At 28.6% G+C, this 21671-nt stretch overlaps 1 protein-coding gene across 1 annotated transcript; it reads right to left on the bottom strand.

Annotated features, from left to right (window-relative positions):
- Window positions 1–9466: 9466 nt before the first annotated feature.
- On the bottom strand, window positions 9467–11391 carry LOC133315897 (exopolygalacturonase-like). The gene is made up of 4 exons (XM_061517581.1): window positions 11266–11391; window positions 10868–11179; window positions 10053–10571; window positions 9467–9694 (listed from the first exon to the last, which is right to left on the bottom strand). Exons 1-4 carry the CDS (start codon window positions 11389–11391, stop codon window positions 9467–9469), a joined length of 1185 nt encoding a protein of 394 aa, XP_061373565.1.
- Window positions 11392–21671: the final 10280 nt, after the last annotated feature.

Below are 21671 nucleotides of genomic sequence, written 5' to 3' on the forward strand. Positions count from 1 at the left end.
ACATATAAGAGTCCATAATAAGTCATATAACCAATCAAATATTTAAATTTCATAACATAAATATAAATATAAATAATTTTTCGTACTTTGTTAATTTTTAATGTCAAATTTCATAACAGAAAAAATTAATTTATAAATTATTTCTTTTATATTTAGTTAACAAAATAAAATTAAGATTTAAAAAAATAAAATAAAATAAAAAAACGTGTCCGAGCGTGTCCCCAAAAGTTGACCGCGCGTCTCCAAATATTGATCGCGTGTCGGAACGTGTCGGAGAGTTGACCGCGTGTCCCCAAATGTTGACTGCGTGTCCGTGTCAAACACGTGTCCGACACGTGAATTTTGAAAATTTTAATGAGTCCGTGCAACAGAGGATACATGGTAAAAAAATAGTATCATTTATTTTTATTTATTTTATACAAAAATATATGAAATATTTAATTTTTTTATTTAATAGTTTTTATTTTTGATTATTAACCAATATTATAAGAAAAACATTAACATGTATGCATCTTTTAACGAGATCCAAACCAAAATAGTTCTGGTAAGGTCTTGAATATTCTGACATAAATTGTAACATTATTGGTACAGCTATGAGCATACCCACTTAGCCAAATTTCAGGCTTTTATGGTTCAAATTGCAAAGGTTCCATAATGTGAGTGTAAATAGCAATGGCATCCTATGAAGCACCGACACTTCAAAGATCTTGACGTGTCGTGTCCGACACTTTCCGACACTCTCCGACACTTCGACACTCTCCGACACTCTAACACGCATTGTAGAAACTCAAAAAATGGTTCAAAGGTTGCATTGTGTTGCGTTTTTAGTTCCAACTAATAGATTCGTTGGATTACGATTATAATTTTATTGAGTTTAATATAAATATTTGGGATATCGTATGTTTCTTTGCAAAATTGATGAGTATTATAAGTTTAACTTCATTTTTTTGTTAAATTATTGAATATTAAATATAATATACACTACATAAATAAAAAATATTATTTAATATCACGTGTCCTAACGTGTCAAAATCTAACAATTTTTAGAATTAACGTGTCGGAGTGTCGTATCGTGTCGTGTCACGTGTCCCGTGTCGGTATACATAGATGGCATCTACATGTTGAAGGAGGAGCTGGGGTCGTAGGAAATGGCGTTGAGTGTTAACTGCAAACTGTAAAGCCTTTTTATGAACATAAATAGTGTTTGATAACTTCAATATAAAATTAAAGAAACATGAAGTTACAATAGAGCCCTGCACAGTTGGTAAATGACTGAGTCCCTTAAGCATGTTGACAGATGTTCGATCTCTGGCCGTGTGTATGGAAAAGACTTTGTTAGTAGAGGCAAAACTCACTTCGGTGATCTCTACGCTTCGAAAGGATTAGTCTTCGGCCGTCGGCCAGAATATAAAAAAAGAAACATGAAATTACAAAAAAATAAAATAAAAAACCATGCAGAATATTTGTTATTTAAAATTTTTTATTTTATTTTCGTTGACATAACAAAGTCTCTACTTACATTGTATATTTTCTGTTTTAAAATATTTGTTATTTAAAATTTTATGCAATAATTATAAATAAATTCATATATGATAAGTAGCTCTATCATGAAGAATCGTTCTTCTAAAAATGGATCCCTCTAGCAGTTTACTTTTATATACTAACAATAGAAAGTAAAATAAGTGTAAAAGTGACTTAAATATCTTTATTTTGATATCAACAAAATGATGTTATCAATACTTTTAAACTATGTATATTTCAATTTAAACTTACTTAAAAAATTATGTTATTCTTATTAAAAAATTGTTCAAGTAAAAAATAAAACTTCATTAACAATATATTATAAATAAAACTCTTTTACTTTTTAAAAACTTCACCACTCAATGAGAACACTGAACCTCAACCTATATCATATAAAACACAATAAATAAATAAAATAAATGAAAAAAATTAAACACAATATAAATTGAAAACATATTGTCATTCTTCTTTATCCTTGAATTAATAAGAAATAAACCCTTAAGCTCGAACGATTTAAAAATGCTTGGTATGTTATTTCAATGGTCAACCATAAGCCTTCATAAATTCTTCTTCTTTTGAAAAGTAAAATTGTTTCCAATATACCATGTATCTTTTCGTAATTCACTCAATATTTCTATATCCTTTAATGTTTGCATGCTCCGTAAAAGTTTTCAATACACAATATGTTTGACAATGGTATGTATAATTAAATGTTTACACTAGTAATTTAAATTTACACATTAAATTTTATAATCGATTCTAATTAATTACAAGCAAGTTACGTATACTAGTAAATATATCATGTATTATATATATATATATATATATATATATATATATTAAATACAAAAATAAAAGTAAAAATATATTTAAGAGAAAGAATATTAAAAATTATAAAAAATACATTATTTAAATAAAATAAAAAGTAAATTAAAAGAGATGAATATTAGAAATCATAAAAAAATTCTTAATTAATACAAAATATTTGAATTTAAAATTTTAAAAAGTTAAGAATCATATTTCTCATTCTTTAAGGGAGTCTAGAATAAAAAAACATTGAATGTATAAGCAATTAAGATTTGGAGAGAGAAAACTACAAATTTTTTAATTGAAAACATAACCGATTAAGTAATGTTGTGAAAATCGGATCGGACCATCCGGGTCGACCCGGAATCCGGTGAACCGGTCATCTGACCGGTCCGGTTATCACATTGGATCGGCCAAATACCAGACCCAGTGCGACCTGGCCGGTTTTGGTGAAAATCAGTGATCCATCCCTAGTTTTAAAAAAAAATATTTTCATAAAAGGTTTTCAAAAAAAAAAAAATCATGATTAACATATTTGAGTGATCTGTTCTTATTGACTCACATAAGTTATATAAGTTATGCACTATGTAAGAAATTTTGATTTGATTTATAGTTTGAGATGTCGTTTACTGAACCTGAAACACCAATATCACAAGCATTATATATTTGTTTGATCCTTTATTGTATAATAATGTATAATTTATTATTTTTTATATCAAAATATTTAGAATTTATATTTTTTTTTCAGGTATTTGAGTGTGCTTATAATTTTTTAATATAAATTAGATTTATATATAATCATCAGGTTATGCGGTTCAACCATTGACCCGATACCTCGATAGAGTCATTGGCCGGGTCAGTTTTAATAACATTACGATTAAGATTTCCGGAGAATAAGAAGTTTTAATATAAAAAGAGAAATTTAAAAGTAATTGATAATTTGAGTTTTTTTGTGAAATTTAAAAGTAATTTAAAATTATAGAAAGGGTTCGCTTTTTTTGAAGTTACTGCAAATAAGTTATATGCAGTAAGCCCATTACGACGTCGTTTTGGGCAGAAATCATGGTGTTTTTGTAATTTTAATTTATTTCAGGGTTATAATAGTCTTTATATTTATAATTTTTTAAGATTTCAATACCAAAACGACGTCGTTTTGGGAATAAATGCAGATAACTTATCTGCATTAACTGCAGAAATATTTTTCCCTTATAGAAAATAGAGATCGATAATAATCTAGACGCAACTATAAGAATCTCTTTTTTGTGTGACAAATATGAAACTTTATTACATGTTGTTATAAAATGCTAACAGTTAGAGGTGGCAAAGTAGGTTTGGTCCACCTAACTCACCAACACGTTTTTATAATTAAATTAAAATTTCACCCTTCATATTTTATAATTAAATTCATAAATCTGATTTTTATTTTGTAAATATTAATTTGTAAAATTTTGAATACTAAGGCCACAAATCCTTGAAAAAAAATTATTTATTCTTATTAATTGCTCAATAAAAAGGAATGATTATTCAATATTTTATAGTATATAATTATTTTAATTGTATTTATTATTAGTTGTTTTCAACCTAGTAAGTAGTTCGCTTTACATATTCTTCATCAAATTATTATAGATAGATTTGAGGTATTATTGAGATTAAATATGATAAATTTAATGTATGCTTATATATATGTTAATTTTGTGAATTATTATTTATACTTTTGCAATTAAATTAATGAATGATCTTTTGATATTACCACTCAACCTCATCAAGTGTTTGTTAGAATATTAATATAGAACTTTATTACATGCTGATATAAAATGTAGACAATTAGTGGTGAAAAAATGGACTTGGCCCGGCGGGCCGCCCTGCCCCGCCCACCAAATGAGAGGTTTAGTCAGCCAACAAGTTTTTATAATTACATTAAAATTTTACACTTCATTTTTATAATTAAATTCTTAAATATGATTTCAATTTTATAAATACTAATTTGTAGAATTCCAAATACTAAGGCCAAAAATTCTTGCAAAGAAATAGTTATTTATTCTTATTAATTACTCAATTAAAAGGAACGATCATTCAATATTTTGTAGTATATTATTTTTTATGTTATTTATGATTAGTTGTTTCTAACCCTGAGTAGTTGACTTTTCATATTCTTGACCAAATTATTGTTGGAAGTGTTCAAGTATTATTGAGATAAAATTTGATGCATTTAATATATGCTTTTTATATATATATATATATATATATATATATATATATATGCTAATTTTATTAATAATTATTTATACTTATGCAATTAAACTAATGAATGGTCTTTTGATATTACCATATTCAACTTCAACTATAAAGTGTTTGTTAGAATATTAAATATACTAACTCAAATATTTGTCAACTCTTCATATAATATATATGTCACAAATACACACATATCAGAGAGTCGATTTAGAGGCAATTATAGAAAACATAGATGGATAATAATCAAGGTGCAACTATAAGTTCATTTTTTGTGTGCATAAATATAAAAACTTTGGGAAAAATACTTGTCATCTTAAAGAACACAACTTTCTCTTCTCTTCCTAACTTTATGGAGGAGAGAAAATGTAAAAAATCGCTAAATATACACCAAAACGACGTTGTTTTATCTAAAATGATGAAAATTTATGTCTTTTAAAATGACAAATGTTTTTCCCAAAAACTTATTACACGCTGATATAAAATGCTAACGTTAGAGGTGACAAAATGGGCTCGGCCTGCATCGCCCCGCCCTCCAACATGGACCTGTCCGCTAAACGGTCGGGTTAGCACGTCAACATATTTTTTTATATGTTTACTGTCTAACAAACTTGTCTTTATGTGGTTAAGATCGTTGGATTTAATGTAAATATTTCAGAAATAAGTATCTAAATAAAATGAACAATCAAGTTGTAATAAATAAAAGTCCGTCTTTGAGAAATACTGAAAGAAGTCGAGTCAAACTGCGTAATTTTTGAATGAATACAAGACAAACTAAAATGCAGTGATATACTTTTATTATTTACGTTAAATTTTACGAGACAAATAAACAGATTTTTTTCGTGCAACACATGGGTAATACACTATTTTTTTTTTTATAAACGGTAATACACTATTTAGTATATAAAGAACATAACATTCAAAAAACGAGGACTAATAATTGATAGAATATTTTTCCATTTATTTATTTAAAAAATTACCATAAATATTTGCATCAATAAAATAATATCTTTATCTTAAATAGAATAATCAGATTTTCTTTTTTCAGTTTTAAACTCAAATACAATTAATTTTTGTAATAATTTTTCTTTATTTCTATTATTTCAATACAATATGCATAATTATATATATATATATATATATATATATATATATATATATATATTTTGCATGTTATAAAGTTTTTAGCATATTATGAGGATACTATGAAATAAGTTGCTGTAATATTTGAATTCAAATAATAATAATAATAATTTTTTGGCACATGATCAGTATCGGCGCCAAGTAAGGGTGTTCATCAACCGATCCAAACTGATTCAAACATCGGTGACTGAACCGAAAATCGATAACGAAATTAACCAAAAATAGAAAACCGAAAAAAAATCGCAAAACTTAATTGGATTTGATCAGTTTTCGGTTTGATTAATGAAAACCGATCCAATCTAAACCGATCCAATGATTCCCCAACCTTACCCTCTATCTACTTGTGCTTATTTCCTAATCATAGCCCAATAGCAAAATTCTAAACCCAAGATCCATTAACTTTTTGTTGTAGGTAAAATATGGTAATTCAACTTTTTGTTGTACTATATTAAAAATTAGATTATCGCTTACTGATACATTTAGAGTGCACAATAATTATCATACAAACTTTACAAAGTCAATATATATAAAAGATATTTTATTTGCATATTATATGAATATATTACAACATTGATTTGTGGACATGAAAAAATCTAGTGGTTTGTAACTTTGTATTACTTTGTTTTGATATAGCTAGTGATTTGTATGACTGAAATTTTAGGTTTTTCAAAACCGAAAACTGATCCAATCCAAACCGAATAAAATGGGATCAGATTGGATCGAATTTGAAAAAAAATCAAACTGAATGAATGATTACATGATCAAACCGAAAGAGTTGGATCAGATGATTTTTGCGTCCAAAATCGATCCAACGCAAACCGCGAACACCGCTAGCGCCAAGTTGGCCCAAAAATTGCCACAATGGCGCTAAGAGGGAACAGTGACCAAAATGCCACTGTTCACTGACTTTTTTCCCCTAAATGCCACGCGAACAATATTATTTCCCAATATGTCACGCGGACAAGTTCGCTACAGTGCCCAACGAACTTGGTTTGCTGATATGGCACGTTTTTAGTGGACAACAAGTTCACTACTAAGAGTAGCGGACTACGTTGCAATAAATGCTGACACATTGGAGAAGTTCGTTGCCACATGCAGCGAACTAGGTGTGCCACGTGTCTGATATGCACCAAGTTCGCTGAAGGTCAAGCGAACTAGGTGCAACGTGGCACAAACTCGTTGCCCGATCGGAATTAATGTACCAATCAAAATTAAAAAGAAGAAGGAAAATGACTATTTAATTAATGTATCAATCAAAATTAATGTATCAATCATCAATCACAATTAATGTACCAATCACCAATCACAATTAATGTACGAATGAGATTAACTTTTGATTGTACCAATGACCAATCACTTCGGAGAGCCAGAACTTTTGAATCGGATATCCAAATCAGATATTTTTTATTTTATTTCATATAACTTTTCAAGATCTACTCAATGATATCTCATTTGACATATTTTATCTCTCACAAACATCGTTCGAATTTGTAACAATGGTATCACAAATAATTAATGCATCAATCACCAATCACATTTAATGTACCAATCAAAATTAATTATGATTGGTGTATTAATTGTGATTCGTGATTGATACATTAATTGTGATCAAAATTAATCGTGATCGGTGATTGATACATTTATTGTGATTGGTTATTGATACATTAAATGTGATCGATGATTGATACATTAATTGTGATTGGTAATTGATACAATATTAATTGTGATTAGTACATTAATTAAATGGTTATTTTTCTCTGTTTTCTTTTTTTAATTGTAATTGGTACATTAATTCTGATCAGGCAACGATATTGTGCCACGTGTCACGAAATCATTGGCTACCAAGTTCGCTACGACAGGTAGGGAACTTGGACTTGTGGCAGACAGATTTTTCTTGCGAAAGTGTGTCATGTGTCAAGAAATTATTGGCTACCAAGTTCGCTATTAGTGGTAGCGAACTCCAAGGCATAACAGTTTGGTAAATTTTACTGTTCGCGTGACATTTAGAAAAAAAAAATCAGTGAACAGTGGCATTTTGGTCACTGTTCCCACTAAAAGCTTTAGAATGCCGCAGTGTATAAATTTGACGAACGATGTTATAGTAAATGATAATAATAAAATAAAAATAAATACATAAATATTAAAATAATATAGTAATAATAATAAATATATACATATTATTATAATAATAAATATTAAAATAATATGTATGACAAAGCGGAACACGTGGAGACATCTGCTTAAAAATTTACTTAGATAACGATTACTTAGTTAGTTCTTTTTTAAAAAAGCAATGATTATTTCGTTAAGGGTTAGTTAGATTTTATTTAATCTCGTTACAATTTAACTAAATGAAATGATTACGTTAGTAAGATTTTTTTTATTCAGAAAGCCTATATGTATACATATGATCATCTGACGAAGGAAAAAGAAAGAAAAAAAATAGTAAGAGAGAAAGAAAGAAACCGAGAGAAAGAAAGGGACACAAGAAAAGAGTGAGAAAACATATACGAGAGAAAGGAAATCGAGAGAAGAAAAGAGAGGACATAAGGAAAGGAATATGATCTTAAGAGATAACACATTCTCTCACTGTTCTTCTTTTCAGTCATTCTTTTAAGGAAAAAATGTGTGTCATTTTAAAAGATGTAAAATTGTGTCATTTTAAGAGAGAGAAAGAGATAGATAAAAGAGGAGAGAGAGTTGACAAAAAAAATAAAATTGTGGGTCCCACCTCTTTGTGAGAGTGAAATGATATAAATTGTGTCATTTAAAATGATAAACATTTTCCCTTTCTTTTAAAAGGTGATTTTTAGAAAAGATGTGATAATGCTATTGCTCTTCCAAAATCTTTTATTCGACTTTGTTTCTACGTTTGGTTTTTTTTTTTTAATCTTTTATTTTAATACATTATTGTAGTAGAATAATAGTTTCTTTGTACCAAATGAATGTTAATAGAATATGTAATTTTTAACTGTATGATACTGCTATGAAATGTGAAATGACCCACAAAGGTTTGGGTTCAGACGATAATATTGTAAAGAAAGCCTTACTTGGTTTGAGCTCCGCCAATAAGACATTTTCACATGTAGAGACTCACAAAATTTGGACTTTAATGGCTTCAGTTAAATATTATACAACTAGTTATATATTATTATTTCTGTTATTCTTCTCTCATTATAGACATATTTGATTGAATAATATTTTTCGTTATACGAATGAAATAGTTATAGTTAGAAAATTTCAATATCACTGAGTTTTTTTAACGTATTTGTTTTATACTAACCTTTTCATAGAAACATCATGTCTAGCTTATGGTTAAGTGGTGAGGGATCAACAATAACTATTTACCTCTACGGCGATCGCTCAGAATTCTATATAATAGTAGGAAATCAAGGAGTAGTAGCTATTTTCTATTTAGATAGTGTAGAAACTTATAGATATAAACTAGACTAAATGAGACTTATGATGTAATGTATAAATTTGTAACTTTAAGTAGTTAGAAATGTAATATATGTTTTGTATTGATGAAAAATAGTTTTAAGACATAAATTTTATTTTAAGATATTTAGAATGTAAAAAGCCATGTACTAACTCACGTATTTTTTTCTCCATAAATTCATATATCATCGAATAACTCAGCATATATATTTGTTGTATGTCTAATATTTAAAATATATTAGACATTTAGCATTATTCTTATTGAAAAAATGCATCGAATACAAAATACAAATCGTAGCTGTTTAAACTCTAAGATGAAGCAACACTATATGCAGGATGGGGGAATCTGTTTGCCATAAGAAGTACCATGGGCATGGGAACACATATTGATTAAATTTCCTTTGCCACCATAACTCCGCAAATCAATGTTTTCCACAGTTATGTTTTGGCATGGCATAAGTTCACTGCATTTGAAGCTCACTGCAATTTCAGTATTGCCACTTCCTTGAATATTCTTGTATCTCACATTGCTGATTTGCACGTGTGAAGCCCCCTACAAAAAAATATAAGTTCAACTTTTGCTATTTGGACCATGTGTTAAATAAATCAATAGCAATGAGTTTTGAGATTAATTTGTTTTGAGATTAAAAAAAGTTTTAAGTAGTTTTTTAAGTTAATTTAAAACAAAATAATTTTTTTTCCAAAATAATCGTTTACCAAACATCTTATTTTTCCTAAATAATTGTTCTATTATGTAAAATAACCGTAAAATAAAATTCTGCCATTACAAAATATCAATACTCTCGCCGCATCCATTTATATTACCAATAAACCAAGCAAAAAAAAAAAAAAAAAAACTAATGAGAATGGTGCATAATTATAATATTCAAATGTGAATTTGAACTACAAACCTTTTCACAAGGAGGATATGGACAATATTGTTGATCAATGTTGATGGGATGGCCAACATTATGCATAATAATGTCTTCATAGACAAAATTAGAAGCCATCAAAGTTTTTTTCAAAGGAGCAACCCATGTTTTGATTCTAAGACCATCACTAGTACCGTTAAATGTACAATTCTTCACAACTATGTCTCGCACGTCTTGTTCCCAATCATTCTTACCAAGGCTTCCAACACTAATTCCATGACCAGGACCACAATAGACATCTTCAATTCGGACCTTGCTTGTGCCATAATTCATAGCAATACAGTCATCGCCAGTGCCAATATGTGAACTCGTGATATTTATGCCATTTGACGCACCGATGTCGATACCATCTGTGTTAGCGCTATCACCGGGGGCTAATAATTTTATGTTTGTGATGCTCATGTTTTGACACCCAAATACAATGAGATGGCCACCTTTGCTGTTAATTGAATGCAAGTTATCGACATAACCGTTGCTGATGAAGTTAAATAACATTGTCTGATCAAATGTATCAACAAAACAAGATGTTATTATATAACATGTACAAGTCTTACAAAGAAAGAAATAAAGAAAACAAAACAAATCAAAACATCATTTTAACAATATTGAATATGTTATTTATAACATATTACCCATATAAAAATTTTGGCTAAAGTTTTGGGATTAATATCAAAACAACTAAGGTTTCAAATAACTCTAAAAAACATTAAATTTAAAATATACAAAATTATGAAACTGCCTCTGAAAATAATAAAAGCTCTAAAACCTAATTTATGAAAAAACAAAAAACTTACCACAGGACGAGTTGGCCATAGTGGATTGTTACGGCTACCTTCGGGTGGCCAAGCAGAAGATCCTTGACCATCCAATATGCCACCACCAGTTACCCTAAGTTGGTTGATGTATCTGAAATCTATCCACTTATCGAGATTAGGGTACAAAGATCGATCAGTTGGAGCAATTAAAATGCCCTTTATTTTAAAGATCGTCCAACCCTTGCATGGACCAATAAATGTGACTGGGTTGAGCATGTATATTCCTTCTGGGATCAAAATTGATGCATTTCCATCCCAATTGCATGCATCATTCCATGCTTTCAAAAATGCCTTAGAAAAGAGTAACAAATTTGTTAGCTCATTTATTAAAATCAAATTGTTAGAAGAAAAAAAAAAGGTATATGTATGTTGATTACCACACTGTTATCCATCTTTCCGTTTGCAATTGCACCATAGTCTTTCACATTGAAAGGCTTGACCTCAAATTGTGCATCTGCAGTCCAAACTAAAAAGCACAACATAAACAAATAGTTTGCACCCATTTTCATATTTTTTTACCTAAGCTCTCTTCCTTTGATGATAGTACAGCTTCAACCTCTTTATATATAGGTTGAAAAATAAAAATTATTTAATGCTTAAAACATAATTAAGAGGATTTAATATGCTCTTATCAAGACAATAATTGAATCATATATACAATGAAATAAATACAAACACGGTTTTGGAAATATTATACATTAATGTATACGTAATTATAGGAATATAATTAGCAGGTAATGGTAACGTGATTTGCTATTAGCTAGTATGTTAATATTCTGCATTTAATGTATGCATAATTATAGGGAATAGAATTAGTTCTCAGCGTAAATTCAAAATTCAAATTGTAAATCTTTCCTGTTATATTCTTTTTGTATTTATGAGCCATGTTGGCACAACAATGAAATCAACCATATTCTTATCAGTTTATTACTTTATTATGATATTAGAGAAGGAGTAATCAGGAGGTCATGAGTTCGATCTGTACTGTCTCCCACTTTCAGGTGAAATTAAGAAAAGCACAAGGTAAAACAAAAATAGGTCTGTGCGCACAAGGTAGAGCAAAAATAGGTCTGTGCGCACAAGGTAGAGCAAAAATAGGTCTGTGCGCACAAGGTAAACCAAAAATAGGTCTGTGCCCACAAGGTAGACCAAAAAATTAGCATGTGTCATATCCACTCTTCAAGCTCAAAGAGCTTTTTTGTGAGGGGGTATATTACAGAGATACCAAAAGATACAAAATAATTAATATATTATTACCCAACACCTTAAGGTTTTGGGTTGAAATAACGCTTATAAAATGCAAATTTTTTTTTATAGAATATCTTATATTTAATTTTTATTTTTATAAAAATATTTTATGCTAAAAATGTAAAATTTTAGGCGAGTTTAATATTGTCGTATTTCATAATACTAACATTATTATTTTGCAAATTCATAAATTATTTAATAAAATTCATAAATATAATATTATCTAATATTCTAAAGGAAACTCATTCCTTGACAAGGATGTTGACGTGTCACTTTCTCCTTCACTGTCACTTTATGTTCACACTACAAAATATTTAAAACCTTTCCTTCTTTGGTAAAATCAGTAAATAGAAAAATAAAATAAAAAATAGAATTTGTAATTTAAATCAATGCAGAAGATTTGTTAACAATTGTTGGTGGCAGACAGCTCATTAATGTCCCTTTCTAAAATCTTGATTTTCAATTTTTAATTTTAAATTTGAATTTGAATTTGAATTTTGAATTTGAATTTTAAAGGGTGGAAAAACATTTGAAAATTATTGGTGGCAGACAGCTCATTTACTATCCCATTACTTTTTTTTTGTAGACATTATCCCATTACTCTATACATGGGTAATTGTTAACCATATTATGCTGCATAAAAAAAATACTATTTTTATTTACAAAAAAAAAAAAACTATTTTGTTAAAAAAATAATCATTAAAAAAACGAAAATATTTTGTAAAAAATGCAAATATTTTGTGTTTAAATAGGATATGTGTTATTGGATTTTTTTCATTTGGTAATTAGCTTCTGTGCATATATTTCTTCTCTTATCTGCCTGTTTATCTTCTTCATCTTCTCAAATTGTTGTTCTATTACATGAACATGTAATATTTTTGATTTTTTTTTTTTTTGCAGCTTTGTTGTAGAACAAAACTGACGGGATGATATGGAATCACTGAGATATGTGCTTTTGTAGGTCCTCATAGAAAGGTATGACCTAAGTAGCACCGATACGACACGCGACACGTGACACGACACGACACGACACTCCGACACGTCAATCCTAAAAAATTATGGATTTCGACACGTCGGGACACGTTTTAATATTAAATAAAAATTTTAATTTATATAGTGTATATTTCATTTAATATTTAATAATTTAACAAAAAAATAAAACTAAATTAATAATACCCATCAAAACGTTATAAAGATGGAAGCTTTAATAAAAAAATAAGAACTGTGATGAGAGAGAGATAATATCAGATAGAGAGATCAAATCATATTAGAGAGAGAGATCAGAGAGAAGGAGATACAACAAGAGCGTGATATGAATTGACAACAATGATGCTGAGATGATCTCTTATCTACTTAAGGGGAAAAAGACAAAAAAATAAAATTGATATGATCAGGTGGAAGCTTTATTAATATATTTTAATTTTTTAAAAAAATAATTTTTAAAAAATAAAATTAAAAAAATTAAAAAAAATTACGAAAATGCCATTTGACCGTGTCGGACACGGTCAAATTCGCGTGTCGGAATGGTCATGGTCAACGTGTCAGAAAAAGTTGATCGCGTGTCCGACACCGTGTCGGAGCGTGTCGCCGTGTCAGAGCGTGTCGGATACGACTCTCCCTGTTTTTACAAGTGTCTGTGCTTCCTTGGGTATGACATTATTCTCTACCTGCTTTTCTTCTATAAGTATTTTCTCCATAATCTAATATCATGAATGAATGAGATGATATAATAAAATGTCTTAACTTTTAAATGACTAAATATTTGACATAATGCGTTGATTAGTGAAAACCGATCCAATCCAAACCGATCCAATGATTCCCCAACCTTACTCTCTATCTACTTGTGCTTATTTCCTAATCATAGCCCAATAGAAAAAGTCTAAATCAAAGATCCATTAACTTTTTGTTGTAGGTAAAATATGATAATTCAACTTTTTGTTGTACTATATTAAAAATTAGATTATCGCTTACTGATACATTTAGAGTGCACAATAATTATCATACAAACTTTACAAAGTCAATATATATAAAAGATATTTTATTTGCATATTATATGAATATATTACAACATTGATTTGTGGACATGAAAAAATCTAGTGGTTTGTAACTTTGTATGACTTTGTTTTGATATAGCTAGTGATTTGTATGACTGAAAATTTAGGCTTTTCAAAATCGAAAACTGATCCAATCCAAACCGAATAAAATGGGATCGGATTGGATCGAATTTGAAAAAAAAAAATCAAACTGAAAGAATGATTACATGATCAAACCGAAAGAATTGGATCAGATGATTTTTGCTTCCAAAATCGATCCAATGCAGACCGCGAACACCGCTAGCGCCAAGTTGGCCCAAAAATTGCCTCAATGGCGCTAAAAGGGAACAGTGACCAAAATGCCACTATTCACTGACTTTTCCCCCCTAAATGCCACGCGAACAGTATTATTTTCCAATATATCACGCGGACAAGTTCTCTACAGTGCCCAACGAACTTGGTTTGCTGATGTGACATGTTTTTAGTGGACAACAAGTTCGCTACTAGGAGTAGCGGACTACGTTTCAATAAATGCTGACGCATTGGAGAAGTTCGTTGCCATATGCAGCGAACTAGGTGTGCCACGTGTCTGATATGAACCATGTTCGCTGAAGGTCCAAGCGAACTAGGTGCAACGTGGCACAAACTCGTTGCCCGATCGGAAGTAATGTACCAATCAAAATTAAAAAAAAAAGAAGGAAAATGGCTATTTAATTAATGTACCAATCAAAATTAATGTATCAATCATCAATCACAATTAATGTACCAATCACCAATCACAATTAATGTACGAATGAGATTAACTTTTGATTGTACCAATGACCAATCACTTCAGAGAGCCATAATTTTTTATTCGGATATCCAAATCAGATATTTTTTATTTTATTTCATATAACTTTTCGAGATCTACTTAATAACATCTCATGTGACATATTTTATCTCTCACAAACATCGTTGAATTTGTAACAATGGTATCACAAATAATTAATGCATCAATCACCAATCATAGTTAATGTACCAATCAATATTAATTATGATTGGTGCATTAATTGTGATTCGTGATTGGTACATTAGTTGTAATCAAAATTAATCGTGATCGGTGATTGATACATTAATTGTGATTGGTGATTGATACATTAAATGTGATTGATGATTGATACATTATTTGTGATTGGTGATTGATACATTAATTGTGATTAGTACATTAATTAAATAGTTATTTTTCTTTGTTTTCTTTTTTTAATTGTAATTGGTACATTAATTCTGATCGGGCAACGATATTGTGCCATGTGTCACGAAATTATTGACTACCAAGTTCGCTACGACAGGTAGTGAACTTGGACTTGTGGCAGACAACTTTTTTCCTGCGAAAGTGTGTCATGTGTCAAGAAATTATTGGCTACCAAGTTCGCTATTAGTGGTAGCGAACTCCAAGGCATGGCAGTTTGGTAAATTTCATTGTTCGCGTGATATTTAGAAAAAAAAAGTCAGTGAACAGTAACATTTTGGCCACTGTTCCGACTAAAAGCGCCATAATGCCGCAATGTATAAATTTGACGAACGATGTTATAGTAAATGATAATAATAAAATAAATACATAAATACATAAATACTAAAATAATATAGTAATAATAATAAGGGATAGGTTATTGTGCCTACTCCTATTTTACCTACTTTTGCCTACCCTTTTCGTTACCGTGCGATTACCATCTCATCCAACGATCCATATTTGTGATATAAAATAAACCTTTTTTTTCCTTTTTTTTCTTCTCACTTTCTTCCATACCTTTTCTCTCTCCTCCCCTTTCTCTCTTCCTCTGCCATATACCTAATTTTTTTCCCTTCTGCCGTCGTGGACCTCAATCTCTTGACAAACTGTTCGATTCTAATGATATTTTTAATCCTTATAAATTAATACGATTGAATCGATGACTAACAAAGAAGTTTTGATGTGATTCAAAGCGGTGGTGCCACAAGGTCGATCTGTTCACATAATCCTCCTTGTCTCTGCTTCAATATGTCGATCTGTTCTTCCACATGATAGATACTCTTAATTTCTAATAATTAATTGGCTATCCGTATCAACATAATTGCTGGAATGGCACCAATTAACCCTCTTTCCAGATTTTTCCAATATCAATTTTTTTTATTCTTTAATTTTTTTATTTATTTTGAATCTTTTCCAACTCTGCACAGATCTTTTGAATCACATTAAAACTTCTTTGTTAGTCATCAATTCAATCTTATTAATTTATAAAATTTATGTTGTTCTTCAGATCTAAAAACTTGTTGTGATTTTTCAATCCATTGACACTGATAATTTGATAGAAACTGATTCAGAAGGAGAAAATTTACATTACAATAATAAAAACAGAGACTAATGTATATTAACGATGATTTCAAATGTTGTGGTAATTGATTTCAAATGCTTCTGCGCCGTTCACCTGGGCAGAGATTAACGATAAAGGAAAAAAAATAGGTATAAGGCAGAGGAAGAGAGAAAGGGGAGGAGAGAGAAAGGGTATGAGAGAAAGTGAGAAGAAAGAAAGGGAAAAAAAAAGGTTTATTTTATATCACAAATATGGATCGTTGGATGAGATGGTAATCGAACGGTAACGAAAGGGGTAGGCAAAAGTAGGTAAAATAGGAGTAGGCACAATAACCTATCCCTAATAATAAATATATACATATTAGCTACAATATAAAAATAATAAATCAAATGTAAATAAATAAGTATTAAATACTAAAATAATATGTATGACAAAGCGGAACACGTGGAGACATCTGCTTAAAAATTTACTTAGATAACGATTACTTAGTTAGTTCTTTTTAAAAAAAGCAATGATTATCAAAAAAAAAAAAAAAAAAAAAAGCAATGATTATTTCGTTAAGGGTTAGTTAGATTTTATTTAATCTCGTTACAATTTAACTAAATGAAATGATTACGTTAGTAAGATTTTTTTTATTCAGAAGGCCTATATGTATACATATGATCTTCTGACGAAGGAAAAAGAAAGAAAAAAAATAGTAATATGAGAGAGTTATCTCATATAAAAGGAGATAATGATTTCCCAAAAATAAAACATAAAAGAGTACATTTATGAATTTTTCAACGTAATTCATTTTTCATCGAAAATTTTCAACGGAAAAATAATTCCGTCGAAAACTATTATAAAAAGAAAAGAAATTAATATTATGAATTTTTGACGAAAATCATATTCCGTCAAATTTTTTTAAAGAAATGATTTCCGTCGAAAAGTTTATAAAAAAATAAAAAAGTTATATATATGAATTTTTCGACGGAAAATGAATTCCGTCGAAAACCCTTGTAAAAATATAAATAAAATAAGAAATTATATTCATGAATTTTTTGACTGAATTCATTTTTCGTCGTAAATCATTATAAAAAAGAAATTATATTCATGAATTTTTCGATGAAATTCATTTTTTGTCAAAAAATTTCAAAATAAATATAATTTCGTCGAAAACCCTTATAAAAAAGAAATTATATTTATGAAATTTTTGATGAAATTCATTTTCCGTTGAAAATTTTAGACGGAAAAATAATTTCGTCAAAAATATATTAATAATAAGGGTTCGCTTTTTCTGCAGTTACTGCAGATAAGTTATCTGCAGTAAACCCAATACGACGTCGTTTTGGGACGGAAATCATGGTGCTTTTGTAATTTTTTTATTTTTAATTTTTTTATTTCAGGGTTATAATAGTCTTTATATTTATAATTTTTTAAGATTTCAATATCAAAACGACGTCGTTTTGGGAATAAATGTAGATAACTTATCTGCGGTAACTGCAGAAACATTTTTCCCTAATAATAAATTGCAAAAAAATCTGATAGTTTATTTTAAGTCATGTGTTTAATTTCTACCAGTAAAAAACAATTGTATCATTCTTCATGTAATATTTTAATAATAATATTCAATATTTCACTGTTGTGATATTATGTAAATATTATTATATTAGCGGTATTAGACTTGAATGAAAATATAAAATAATTAAAAAAATTATATAAAGAATTAAAATTATAAAATCATTCATTAAAGAACTAAATAAATAAAAATCCGATATGATTCATTCATTTCCTTATGTATCATCTTTAAATTGAATTGGTCTTAAACTTTTAATTGAAACTAGTTTATGACCCGTGCCTTCGCACTGGACGGTGATAAGTAAAAACTACAATTACATGTACATTACGTATTATAGTGAAATAGCAAACTCTGTAAATTAATATAAAATAGTTCAACAAATAAAATAAATTAACTTATTTCCACCTTTGGAAAATTTCTTTGAATACAATATTTGGTGCAGTGACAACTGTGCCATGGTTGTCAAGTATGACTGTATGAGAATCTTTAAACCCTTCTTATTTTATTTTTTTTGGTGAAAGAAACCCTTCTTATTTAATCGAAGGACTAATTTGATTTGTTTAATCTTCCAATACTGCTAAAATTATGTTAAAAACTTAGTTATATATAGATGGCGGATGATTTACGATTCAAATTATTGGATATGATTTACTAAGTGAACAGTTTGTACCATGTGATGAATTGAAAATAATTTCAAATTGTAAGAGATATGCATATGAGTCAATATGATTAATCTAGATTCAATCTTTTATTTTATTTTTTCCATATGAGTCTAAATGACCTTAATAAACGCCATTAAATTTTCCGTACTTTGATTATTTCATTGCCTTCTTTTCATTTCTTAGTAAATAAAAGCTTCATATAATCAATCCATTTTATGCATCTTATTTGATCATATAATCACAACATTTTTGTTCCTTTTTTTTGTTTGGTTAACGTTCTTTTGAAACATAATCATCATGTAATCACTTTATGTGATTTAATTATAATTTATAACTTATGATTTTATTTTTTAAAATTTATGATTTAGTTATCTCGTAATACTTTATTTCCAAATTTTAATTTATGATATCATGGATTAACTATTATTTGTAGAATATTTAAAAAAAATTCATTGATTTTATAACTTTTACTAATCGATATTATTAAAAAACTTTTGAATCCACAATTTAAAAAGGCGCTTTGTAATTTGGCTCCCAGGATCAATTCTGGATATGTTACTAATTTGACAATTCATAAATAGACAAATCAAGAAATAAAACACATGCAAGCACGTTCCTTATATTACTTGGTAAGCACTTTTCTCATAAGAACAATACATACACTATGGCATAACCTTCCCTGACTATTTTCCACTAAGTTAATATCCCTGATAATTGTATCACGTTTATGGATTATATATATAACAATTTATAATTTATTTAGAATATAATTTTATAAATTGGGCTTATGATATGGCTTAACTCATCAAATGGATGTTTCTTATTTTCATTTAATTTTTGATTTGCATATAATTTTTGTTTCTCATTTAGTTTATGTTTAAAAATTATATCACTACTAAAAAATGCTATGTTTTCGACGGAAAAATTCCGTCGAAAACGGTTAAAATTTTGTCGAAAACTTTGTTTTTGATAAAATTTTCGATGAAAATGAAGTCGTCGAATATCTCTTCGTGTATAATAGATATCTCTTCGTGGGTAATGGGTTTAAAGGTTTAGGATTTCTGAAGGCAACAGATAATTGATGGGGGAAGGGGTTTAATGGAACAGTGACCATTGTGCCACTGTTCCAAGTCTTATTTGTCAAAATGCCACGCCTACGTACCTTTTTCCCAAACTGCCACGCAGGCAAGTTCGCTGGGAGTAGTAGAGAACTAGGTGATGTGTCATCAGCCTGATGGTGCTGAAGTTCGCTACTGACACAGGCGAACTTGAGTGCAATAAATGCCTCACCTGCCAAGCCACGTGGCTTGCACACATGGAAGGTCGCTGGCCACATCAGCGATATCTGCGCAACGGCTAGCTTGCCACGTGGCTGACATGCACCAAGTTTGCTGGGGGTGGCAGCGAACTTGGTGTAACGACTAATTTACCTAGCCCTATATAACCCCCCCTCCCCTCCCGTCTCTCTCTCCCCTCCCCTCTCTCTTTCTCTCCCATTTTTCTTCTACCACTCTCTTCCTTTCTTAATTTTCTTTCTCTCTCATTTGCATTCTTTGTCTTCATTTGAGGTTAGTCATTTATGATTTCATTAAATTTTCTTACAGTTTTTAATTATTATTTAAATGTTGTTACTTATATTATATATATGATGAAACATTAGGTTAGATGCCATATTATTTGCTTTATTATTTTAAATAGTTTAGTAATTGCATGTTAATATGTTAGTAGTTAAATATTTTATAGTTTAATTAATATTTATAATAAAATTTTTATGTGCATCCTTTATTTAAAGGATTTAGGTTAGATAATTTTTATATTAATGTTGTTATATTTTGTATTTAAAAATTTGTTAGTTATGCAATAAATAATAATATTGAATTAAAAAATTATTTAGTGCTAGGATTGAAAAATAGGTTAGAAAATTTTGACATTGGCTTATAGTATGTATGATAATCTTATTAGGTGTAGTAATTTATATTATTGTATTATTTAATAATAGCCTTTTGCTTGATATTATTTATAGGGTTGAATTGTAGGTTAAAAAATATATATTCTAATGGTGTTAGTTTTTGTATTTAATAAATTCTTGATCATGCAATAATTAAAATATTTGAATTAATTAACATTATTTAGTTATAGGATTGAAAAATAGGTTAGAATAATTTTGACAATAATGTATGTATTTATTTATTTATTTATTTTATTAATAATTAGTATTTATTTTTAGATATTATATAATTTTTGTATAATATAATAAATATCTTTTTGTGCAAGTATTTATTTTGTAAATATAATATAAGTTAAATATAATATATTATATTAAATAACAATATTGATTTATTTATTTCCTAGTAATTAGTATTTAATTTTTATATATTATTTAATTTTTTTATAACATCATATATTATTGTTTTATGTAATTTAATATATTATATCATTTTTGTATTACTCAATTAATCTTGTTAAATTATTGTATTTTATATTTTTTATTATGCAATTGTTGTTACTAATAATCAAATAACATTATTTTGTTATAGGTTTGTAAATACCATTGTAGAATTTTCTTTGTGTTATATTATTTGTTGATTAGGCATTATTATCCAAATTTTAGTATGTCATTACTAGTGTTAATAATTGTTGTAAGTATATTAATGTGGTTATTATTTATTATTTAGTATGTAATATTCAATTATATATGAATTATAGAATAATTAAATAATGTTGAATATTTATTCATTTCATAGTAATTATTTATTTATTTGTTGTAAATAGATCCATGGAGCAGCAGGACCCGCACGAGACTTTCATTGATCCTGGTCCATCCTCGCGTTCTCTCCTGACGTTGTAGGACAAACACATCTCCACGCATGTGTGGAACGCATCGAATGACACAAATGTGCGTGATCGTGTCCTCAATGTCAGACACGCTGCGTCACACGATCATTTGGATAT

The sequence above is a fragment of the Gastrolobium bilobum genome, unplaced genomic scaffold, assembly GCF_033153095.1.
Source record: "Gastrolobium bilobum isolate Gb01-03AN ecotype WA unplaced genomic scaffold, APGP_CSIRO_Gbil_v1 utg17648, whole genome shotgun sequence".
In the NCBI taxonomy this organism is placed as follows: domain Eukaryota; kingdom Viridiplantae; phylum Streptophyta; class Magnoliopsida; order Fabales; family Fabaceae; genus Gastrolobium; species Gastrolobium bilobum.